Below are 10583 nucleotides of genomic sequence, written 5' to 3' on the forward strand. Positions count from 1 at the left end.
AGGTCTATCGCAGGAGACAACCACAAAGGGCTCGGACGGCCCAAGGCAGAATTATCAAGGGCACCGGCTTCTGTGTACCAGACTCCATAGAGTCTCAGCAGGACCAGAACTCAGCAAGAGCACGATCCGGACCTTTCTCAGCCAAAGCAACACTCCCCCTTTAGCAGATAGCAGACTTAAGAGCTCAAGCATCAGGAACCTTCCATGAATGGTCGTATGTGGCGACCAATCAGCTGGCACGAGTTCGGTTCTGGAAACTCGCACCGGCCTTCCATTCCTAAGGCACGATGGTGTGTGCACGACGTTTCGGACGAAAATCGTGCTTTGGGATTCTGCACGCGAGCTCAACATCGTTGCCACCATCCTTTCTTCCTCGTCTATTCCAATTGCTCCTAGAGACGACCTAAAGGCGTACAAGCGGCACCTCAACAGTTCGACGAAGTCCTCATTGCCATAAAGGAAGCTAGATCATTTATGGGTCGACAGCGAGAGAACGGAAGGGAAGCACATCCTTTATATAATGGTAGCTGGCGAGTGCATCGAGGCTAACACACCGAGCTGAAAGGCAGATTTGCTCCATCGTCCGTATATAGTTCAATACTCTTATCAACGATTGCCTGAAGGTTTCTGCCTCTACATAGCGATTTAAGACAAGTCACATTACTTTGATGACCATCAGCCTCTTTCTAACCTGGGATACTCCAAATCATCCTGCCCTCTCAATATGAACACTTTGTCTCGGATAACTCTCTATTGGAGCGCGAAGCTGGAGAGGAGCTCAAACACGGAGTATCTTCCCCATTTATCTTAGCATGTTATTAGCGTGTAGAAGCGTTATAATGTCCTAGGTGAGCGCGCGCTCAATAAATCATGCGTCGTAGGTATATCATACTTACGTTGAAGGATCGAGAGCCTTGTCGATACATCCATGCCCTCCAGCCTACACTGTGAATGATTTCTCCTTGTTCCCCGGTAAATGGTTCGTTAGGTAATACTCTTGGCAATCTAGGACATTTCAATGTAACCCCGTTCAAGCCCACGAGATCACATCTCATATGCTTCTGCTGCTGCCGGCAGTAGGGTAAAGATCGATTTCCATAGCATGCGGAAGCGTTGATAGAGCTATCTAACACTACTTGTAAGCCAAGAGCGATATTGGCGCGATAAGCCTAGCGCGGCCGAGCTCCACAGCTCTCTGAGATATATCGAAAACATTCGCTTGTTCAAACAAGCATACGATATAAAATGGGTACGCTTTAAATATAAATATTGCCAAAGCACACAATAGGAAGTAAAGAAGTGCTAAGCCGAAGCCGCCGAGACAACGGAAAAGGGTAGCTAAAGAGATGTTGTATAAATAAAGGGAACAGAGAGCGTCACACGAACGCCTCTAGAAAGTGGTAGCCATGATAGTAGTAGCTATCGATGTCGGATTTAATCTTATCGGATTTAAGAGCGTGCATGGAGCGGCGCTCACCCCACCCCCGATCGGGTCTAGAACAGAGTACTCGCAAGGCCGGCGCAAGATTTTTGGCACGTTGAAAAAACAACTCCCCAATCTGTTGTTTTCAAGAGGACAGTGGCTAGAGACAGAGTCCTGCTCTCTTTTACGATTCCTTACATCTCACATAATGTGATAGCTACATAATCTCAGGCACGTTGGTGACCCGAAAATTTGCGTGAAAAACTCCAACGTTTCACACTTTGATACTTAGATATTCTGCTACATACTTTACTTCGCAACTCTGGAATGAGCATTCACCTTCCTTGGAGTGATGCGTAATCTTAGAAGTATTCATCGCTCCTTGTTAACGAGCCCGGCAGGACTCAAATTAACAGCTTCCGCCTGGGATGTTGCAAGTGACAGCGTGATATGCGCCTTTGGGCCCACCAAAGACAATGTCTTACTGGAGCTCAAACGCTGGAAGAAATATGAGAAAATCTACGAGCCCATAGCAGCCTGGGATGCACCGTGTCCACTGCCAGACCTCGAGTGCGACGAGATACTGGATCTGCATTACTTTTCTGATTCTTTCACAATATGTCTGGTTCTTGCAGGTGGGGATCTTATTGTTGTCCGTGAAGAACCACAGGCTGGGGAAGAGAAGATAGAGATCGTTGGCTCTGTAGATGCAGGTATCTCCGCCACTGCATGGTCCCCCGACGAAGAGCTTCTTGCTATCACGACAAGAGCTTCTACATTACTCTACATGACGAGAGAGTTCGAGAATGTTACCGACGTTACATTAATTCCTGATGACCTGAAAGCCTCAAATCATGTTTCTGTTGGTTGGGGAAAGAAGGAAACTCAATTCAAAGGGAAAAAAGCCAGAGCTCTCCGAGATCCTACGGTCCCTGAGACAGTTGATGAAGGCGTACTCGATGCGAACGATGCAAAACAGACGACCATCAGCTGGCGCGGAGATTGTACTTACGTTGCAATTAATAGCATTGAATCAAACTCACGTCGAGTCGTTCGTATCTTCTCGAGAGAAGGTGTCCTTGAGAGCGTCAGCGAGCCTGTTGATGGCTTGCTAGGTGCCTTGAGCTGGAGACCTGCCGGGAATCTCTTGGCCGGTATACAGCGTCTCAATGACTGCGTCAGAGTCGTCTTCTTCGAAAGGAACGGTCTACGCCACGGGCAATTCAATTTGCGGCTGAAACAAGAAGAATTGAGTACTTGGGGCGCTCAAATTTCTCTAAATTGGAATGTTGACTCGTCCGTGCTTGCTGTACGCTTCAACGATAGGATTCAGCTATGGATCATGGGAAACTATCATTATTACTTGAAGCAAGAGGTTTTGCTTTATTCAAAAGAAACGTGCACGCAACCAGTTTCATTGATATGGCATCCAGAAAAACCATTGCATTTTACTTTGCACGGCCAAGGTGAGCATCTCGTTGTAATTGGGCCCTTGTGCTGATCGGAATATACTGAAGCAGTATCATTAGAAAGTATTCAAAGAGCCGCCTACGCCTCAATTGTCACGACCAGTCCTACGTCACCGCCAAATGATCATGGAATTGTTGCTGTTGCTGACGGAAGTAAGTTGCAGATATCCCGTATGATTACTATGCTTATTGTGTGCAGAATGCCTCAAGTTGACTCCTATGCGAGTGGCCAACGTTCCGCCTCCTATGGCACTGCATGAAATTGAGATCAGCAGTAACATCATCGACGTCGCCGTTACGGTCTGCTCAAATCCTCATCCTAGGGCTATCATTGGGGTTTTACACCACGAGGGATACAGTCAATTCGAGTGGTCGCTGTTATCAATGGTTCAGAACCCACCGGTTTGCAGGTTCACTAATGGCTTCTGGTCGACAGATACAGACACGATCACAATTCGAGATAGATTGCATCTACAAATTTCTTTCAGCGGCAATGCAAGCCTGTTATTCTCTAAAAGCATGGACAATTCTTCATTTACTGTCATCGGAGAAGACGGCGGACATGTGGGTCAAATCTTTCTGCATGAGACAGACGTTGAAGGCATGATCAGAAATTCATGGATTTCGAAGTCGAAAACATACGTTGTGCTGGACCATAATGGCAAATCAAAGTTAAAAGAGAGGGTTCAAGGGTTCAATTATATTGGTGTGGCTAGTATAGAACTGGCCCTCTCGCCTTTTTCAGCGCAGAGGGTTGATACCGTAGTGTGCGGCTTCGAGATCAAGCACGCTGTCAATAGCTTGGTCAATGGAGGCGAAACGCCGGCCACAAAAGACATCATCTTCAGTCTTGCCGACAATGGGTTCCTCTTTGCCAATGAGCGCCGCCTCGCAAGGAATTGCACGTCGTTCCTCGTGACCCCCGCGCATCTGATATTCACCACCGGCCAACATCTACTGAAATTTGTCCACCTCACGGAGGAGACTGAAGGTGAGTACCTATAGACCCAATTTCTCGTCCTTTACTCTAACAGTTCTTCGATAGACCTCGAGATACCTCCTGATACACCAGAATCAGATGAGCGATGCCGTAGCATTGAACGAGGTGCCAAACTGGTGACAGTTATGCCCTCGATCTTCGCTTTGATCCTACAAATGCCTAGAGGTAATCTGGAAACCATCTATCCCAGAGCGCTGGTGCTTGCAGGGATTCGAGATAACATCAACAAGAAAAACTACAAAAATGCGTTCCTGGCGTGCAGATATCAAAGGGTAGATATGAATATATTGCACGACCATGCTACTCAGCAATTCCTTTCGAATGTCGACTTATTCATTGATCAAGTCAAGAAGGTGGAGCATGTTGATATTTTCCTGTCGCAGCTCAGGGAAGAGGATGTGTCCAAGACCATGTACAAAGAAACCCTTCCGGGAGGCGAACATTCGCAAGTTTTGTCAGTTCTTGAGAGTTCAGAGGCCAGTATCTCCAAGGTCAATCGGATATGTAACGCGTTCCTGGATGCTCTGAAGAATCGCACCTCAACCCACTTTCAAAACGTCGTCACAGCCCATGTTTGTAAGGCACCCCCGGATCTCGAAGCTGGTCTGACTCAGATCGCTGGCTTGAGGAGTAAGAACTCGGACCTAGTAGATGCCGCGATAGAGCACATCTGCTTCCTGGCTGACGTCAATCGGCTTTATGACAACGCACTTGGACTTTACGATCTTGAGCTGGCATTGCTAGTTGCTCAGCAATCTCAGAAAGATCCCAAAGAGTATCTTCCCTTTTTGCGAAATTTGCAAGGGATGTCGGTCCTGCGAAGACAGTACTCCATTGATAATCACCTTGGTCGGTTCAAGAAGGCTCTGAGGCATCTGTGTGATCTAAGTGCCTTTGACGAGGTCAAGGATTACACCATAAAGCGCAGCTTGTACCCAGAGGCTCTAGACTTCTACCGCTACCAAGAAGATAAGCACAAGGAGATGATGCGCCTGTATGCTGATTTCCTACAGCAAAATGGGAAGTTCAAAGAAGCTGGAGTAGCTTATGAGTATCTCAACGACTATAGTTCTGCGAGCGAGGCTTTCCGTCAAGCCCATCTTTGGAAAGAATCTCTTTCTTGCGCCACCCTCACACCTTTGCCACAACATCAGCTCCGTTCTCTCGCCCAGACACTCGCAGATAGCCTCTTGGAATCCAAGGACTTCTTCTCTGCTGCGACGATCCATCTCGACTACCTCGTCGATATCGCCACAGCATGCCGTACCTTCTGCAAAGGTTACTTCTTTGCTGATGCCCTCCGCATTGTCGGACTTCATCAGCGACCCGACTTGCTCGAGTCAGTCATCGACACGGGCCTAGTAGAAGGCATGGCATCTGTGACCGAGCTGTTAGCTGACTGCAAAAGCCAGCTCAATGCACAGATACCTCGATTACGCGAACTGCGGACGAAGAAAGCTGAAGACCCCCTAGCATTCTTCGATGGCGACGTCAATGGTGGCGCGGATATCCCGGACAATGTCTCTCTCGCCACAACTGATGCGTCTACCATGGGAGGTACACTACTGACGCAATATACAAACCGGACCGGAACAGTAGGTACGAATGCTACGAGGCGAACGTCAAAAAATAGGCGAAGGGAAGAGAGGAAGAGAGCTAGAGGTAAGAAGGGAAGTGTGTATGAAGAGGAGTATTTGGTCAATAGCGTTGGAAGACTGATTGACAGGATCAATACTGCCAATGAAGAAGTGGAGAGGTTGGTTGTTGGGTTAATGAGGAGAGGGATGAGGGAGAGGGCTGGAGCTGTGGAGAATGCTATGTTTGAGGTTGTGGAGCTGTGTAAGGGATGTCTCGATGAAGTATTTAAGAGCGATGTCAAGAAGATGGTCGAGCAGAAAGAGATCGAGGAAGAGGAGCGTAGGCCAAAAGGAGGAGAAGGGGTGCTGTGGGATACTCTGGAAGGGGACAAAGAAAGAGAAGCACCATCCGTGAAAGCCTTCGACAGACTATCACTTCTTGGTCGATAGCCTGCGACATAGCGGGTATATGCAACCAAAATTGTCATCAATCATCAATCATCAAGTATCCACAGTCTTTCCCTCATCATCAATCAGATGCTCCGGCACACTGATCGGTCCTTCTCCCACGCTCGTCAAAATAACCCTGCTAACACCCGCTTCCAACACCTCTACCACTTGGGGACTCGCAGGCCCAGGACCATCAATCTTGGTATCCATTTTCCCCCAGCCTTCTTTTTGCCGGAGAATCGGCAGAAAGGTTTTCAGCACAGCATCTTCATCAGCTTCCAGATAGTAAATGACCGCGTTCGGTCCTGCATCGAATGTGTACGCCGCTATCGTTCGACCGGCCTTCTCATTCAGTTCCTCAACAGCTTTGATAGCAGCTCGGCTAACGTCGTTGAGGTAGAAGATTGGCGGATCGGTGTCTAAGCAAGTAGCGTGAAAGGAGTTACTCTCCCTCATGGTCACCTTCGCAAACGTCGCGAAATCCTTTGATTTAATCGCTTTCTCCATCTCTGCCATCTCTTTCGGCACCACTTCCTTCGTTCTCGTCTGAAAAAGACTCGATGTCTGCACGGTCGTCTGCATGCCTGTTGTACTGCTCACGCCCTTCTTCGCAGCGCTGACCACTAAGATGAGAGCCTTCATGTCTGACCAGTGGCTTTTTGGCGCGACAAGCCGAGCACGGCTGTCCAATCCATCGTCTCGTGTGCCGTGATCCCATGCGACATAACCACCCAACAGACTCCTGCACGCCGAACCGCTGCCTTGGCGCGCTATGAGGGAGAGCTCGGTAGGTGACTGCTGGAGTTCGTATAGGTCCGCTATAGCACGCACTAAAGCTGCAAAGCCAGCAGCTGAAGATGCGAGACCGGCGGCGGTAGGGAAGTTGTTTACGCTCACTAGACGTAGGGGATAGGTCGATAATTTTGGTAACGAAGATTCGGCATCTTCAAGCTTTGAGCGGAGAGCGCGCAGAGACTTCAGACAAGCGAGTGAGCGCGCCGTGGAAAGAGATTGAGGGGCATTGTTCAAAAGCAGGGTGTCTGGACCCTCAAAGGTAGAGGAGCAGGAAGCTGTGGTGTGGGTGCGGAGGTCGGATTGGGAGAGGGTGACTGAGAGAGAGGAATTGGTGGGGAGGTTGAGGGAGGGATCGCGTTTGCCCCAGTATCTACAAGTATTCTGTCAGAGCTGCTCAAGAGTTGTAGAGGCGAAGGGGGGGGAGCGGTACTTGATCACTGCGATGTTCACTGGAGCGGTCGTGCTTGCGCGGTAGATCTTCTGGTCGGCCATGTCGTCGGAATCACTATATTCGTACGCTGAAGACCATCAAAGTCCAGTCATTTGATTTGGATCTACTCGTATTCCAATTGACCGAGAATCCTTTGAATCCTCTCGCCGAAGCTCGTGAATCCCATGGGTAAACCTCGGCCTCGGACTTCGATGATTGCTCGATTCGGTCTCCCTCGTGCTCAGCACTTTCTACAGCCGCTCCGTTCCCTACTCCATCGCCATGGGAAACACCTCCTCGAGCAAAGTTCCACCCCCTCCAAACGAACCCCCACCATCCGCATGCCCAGTTGACCCCTCCGCCCGCGCAGCATGGCTCGAAGCCGCAGCCAAAGAAACCCACCCTCAACCACCCCCCTCCCCCTCCCCCTCAACCTCCAAATCCACGTCCCCGTCCCCCGTTCCTCCACCCAAACTCACCACGCCACGCCCCCTAGCTTCCGACCGCGTCACAAGCTCCATCCCGCGCGCCGAGTTCTCCCCAAACACCACAACCCCGACGCCCACATCGGCCCCACCACCGCATAGTCCGCACGCGGCGGCGGCGTCGTCGTCGAATTGGATCTACCCCTCGGAGAAAATGTTCTTCGAAGCCATGCGGCGCAAGAACCACAGCCCCGACGCCGCGGACATGGCGACGGTCGTGCCGATCCACAACGCCGTCAACGAGCGCGCGTGGGCGGAGATCGAGGACTGGGAACGGCGGTTCGCGGGTGCGCGGGATCGGCGATGCGGTGGGCCGAAGTTGCGGAGCTTTAGTGGGGATAGCGGGAAGGTTAGTCCGAGGGCGAGATGGCTGGGGTTGTGGGGGTATGAGAGCCCGTTTGATCGGCATGATTGGGTTGTGGAGAGGTGTGAGGGGAGGGGGGTGGAGTATGTGATTGATTTCTATAGGGGCAGGGGTGGGGGGTTGGCTTTTTATTTGGATGTTAGGCCTAAGTTGAATAGTTGGGAGGGGTGGAGGATGAGGTTGGGGAGGCTGATGGGGATGTAAAAGAGTGAGAAGAGGGAGAAGGAAAGGTGTGGTGTATATATGGCTTTGCATAATAGAACAGGATGTACAAAGGTGTCAGGCTTCATGCTTGCTTGCAATGCTCCAAAACGCCAGAACTGGGAAGACAGGACGACAGGGCCACGAATACCAGCATCCCCCTCTTTATCCTAGTACCACAGCCAGAACTATAATAAGTAGGACCACCGCAAGAATCACCAGCAAACAACAAGCCTTGCCCCTCGCACTCTTCTGATACCGATTCGCGCTCCTCAGTTCTATGTCCGCGTGCTGCGTATCCGTAGCCACATTCTGCACGTTGCCACTTATCGTATCAAGCTGCGCTCCCTGCTCATGCACAATGTGCGCCACGTCCCTAAACAGCTCATTCAGCTCCCCAACGCTCTGCTCAATATTCCGTATTTCGGATTCGCGCTCTACGATCAATGAGTCTTGGAAGTCCACTTCATCTTGCGAGGCTAGACGTAGCTGGTCTTGCTCCTGTAATTGCGATTGCTGCTGTGAGGGGCTGTCGGAGTATGGCTGGTTTGAAGCGTCGGTCGAGTCGAGGGCTGTACGAGCGGCGGAGGCGGATGCGCGCTCTTTTTCAAGGGCGAGACGTTGTATGGCTTGGAACTCGGTGCCTGATGCTTGGAATTCGCGGGATAGCTTCTGTTGGGTGTACTTCTGGGATGCCTGTTCGCAATCGCTATTAGCTATGGCCCGATCAGACGGAGATCTAGCATCGTACGCTCAAATCTTCCCACGTCGTCAGTTTCTTGACGCCCTCCCCGACTTCTTTGAATCCGTCTCTCGCCTCATCTAAAAGATCGTGCACTCTTTCTCTGACTCTTTCCGTGTCCCGCTTTGTGCCGAGGAGATTCAGTTGCTGTGACAGACGGCCGATCTTGGAGGTCAGAGAGAAGAGCTGTTCGGACAGACTTTCGCTAAATCGACTGAACTCTGGGTCGTCGCGGTACTCGGGGTCATCGCTGCGGCGGTATGTAGTGGGCTTGTTTGACTGTCAGCGCGAGCCTGTGAGACTCATTTGAGTGTTCGTACCTGGCTCTCCAGAGCTGGCGACCGGTCGAAAGACATGACAAACAAACTTAGACTGCTTCATTCAGATCTGCATGGATTTTGTGATTGATCATTGTATAGAGCGTTGGAGCCTTCGTTGACGTCGCAATGCTAACTATTTTTAGGGTTACCGTTACACTAGCGCGCAATAATGCGGTCTAGTGGGGAAACTGCGGCTGCATACGAGCATGCAATCAACGACTTCCACCGTCTTTCCTTAGATACATGACCTTCAGCAAAGAACGCTGAAAGCAAAGAGGAACCTGCTATGAAAATAACCTTCACCTAGAGCAATACCGCAAAGCAGTTGAAAACCAACGATATGGAGCCAGGAAACATAAACGTGGCCAAATGCTGTTCCTTTAAGCCTGGCTTGCTGCATCTGAGTCTTTGCCAACTCAAGGTGAGACCTAAGGCAGTTGTCCGTGCGCAATATGATTGAACGAATTCATACTAGGCCTTCCTAGAAGGCTTTTGTTATAGACATGCATTCCTTTGATCAGTGGCTGCACATGCCTGTCCGTGCTGCATTGACAATGGAAATATATTCCATAGAGAGATGTGAATTGCCCCAGTCAATCCCTTGCTATTTCAACCAACTTTGGGAGCAAGCCCTGCTCGATCATTGAACTGCCAAACAAATGGCAGTTGTAGCTGCGTGAGACCTAAAGAGATCAAGGTTTACAACTGAGAGGAGCAGATCTCTTTGCGGGAAGGCTCTGTCTGAGCTCGATACATGTGATGACAACGGAAGTATTGGGCTTGATACCCATAAGTTCTATTCAAGTTGAAAGACCACGTGCTTGATACTGCCACTGTTCCTGGCAGCTTGCCTGCAGTCCTCACCGTGTTCAGGGCTCTGCATCATCTAGGTACTAGAATTAAGGATACTTCGCCCGAAGAGCTCAGTCACCGCCAGATTCAAGCCTACATTCTCACCTCACTTTGTCCTGAAGCCCCAGTCCAAACCCACCACACTTCTGGCTAGGTGTCAGAAAAAGTGACAGCTGAAACGGCTACAAATCCTCATCATTCCGACAAAATCAATGTCAAGGAGGAATTTTCTTTCGCTGTTCAACACTTTCCATCAAACAGATGATCACGGACGGCGCACCTTTCTAGGCTGATACCCGAATCTGACTTGAAATTGAAAAGGTGTCAACTGCCACTCTTTCCTACAGCTTGCCTAACTTCTCTCACCTCACTCACAGACATATCGTAGTTAATCTGCGACTCTTTTTGCCACACACTTCATATCACGACCGCCTTGAGTGAGTATCGGGGAGCGTGTTGTCTGCCATACGACGGT

At 50.0% G+C, this 10583-nt stretch overlaps 5 protein-coding genes across 5 annotated transcripts in view; 3 read left to right on the forward strand and 2 right to left on the reverse strand.

Moving 5' to 3' along the window:
- The window catches only part of HO173_003760 (uncharacterized protein), a gene marked incomplete at both ends in the record, with an annotated part of 1511 nt that extends 1347 nt beyond the window's left edge, over positions 1–164 (forward strand). Inside the window, one exon of the mRNA XM_037305685.1 lies at positions 1–164. This exon is cut by the window's left edge and continues 10 nt beyond it. Within this exon, the coding sequence (XP_037167440.1) occupies positions 1–164 (164 nt within the window).
- Positions 165–1775: 1611 nt separating this feature from the next.
- HO173_003761 (uncharacterized protein) lies at positions 1776–5919 on the forward strand (the record flags this gene model as incomplete). Its single annotated transcript, XM_037305686.1, has 4 exons — positions 1776–2889; positions 2953–3045; positions 3092–3883; positions 3938–5919. 4 exons carry the CDS (start codon positions 1776–1778, stop codon positions 5917–5919), a joined length of 3981 nt encoding a protein of 1326 aa, XP_037167441.1.
- Positions 5920–5970: 51 nt separating this feature from the next.
- Positions 5971–7206, reverse strand: HO173_003762 (uncharacterized protein; the record flags this gene model as incomplete). The annotated part of the gene is made up of 2 exons (XM_037305687.1): positions 5971–7084; positions 7145–7206. 2 exons carry the CDS (start codon positions 7204–7206, stop codon positions 5971–5973), a joined length of 1176 nt encoding a protein of 391 aa, XP_037167442.1.
- Positions 7207–7426: 220 nt separating this feature from the next.
- On the forward strand, positions 7427–8197 carry HO173_003763 (uncharacterized protein; the record flags this gene model as incomplete). Its single annotated transcript, XM_037305688.1, has 1 exon — positions 7427–8197. One exon carries the CDS (start codon positions 7427–7429, stop codon positions 8195–8197), a length of 771 nt encoding a protein of 256 aa, XP_037167443.1.
- Positions 8198–8359: 162 nt separating this feature from the next.
- On the reverse strand, positions 8360–9292 carry HO173_003764 (uncharacterized protein; the record flags this gene model as incomplete). Its single annotated transcript, XM_037305689.1, has 3 exons — positions 8360–8890; positions 8946–9206; positions 9257–9292. The coding sequence occupies 3 exons, from the start codon at positions 9290–9292 to the stop codon at positions 8360–8362; spliced, it is 828 nt and encodes a 275-aa protein (XP_037167444.1).
- Positions 9293–10583: the final 1291 nt, after the last annotated feature.

Source organism: Letharia columbiana (genome assembly GCF_014066305.1).
Source record: "Letharia columbiana isolate WasteWater2 chromosome Unknown Sc0000009_s1, whole genome shotgun sequence".
Taxonomy (NCBI): Eukaryota; Fungi; Ascomycota; class Lecanoromycetes; order Lecanorales; family Parmeliaceae; genus Letharia; species Letharia columbiana.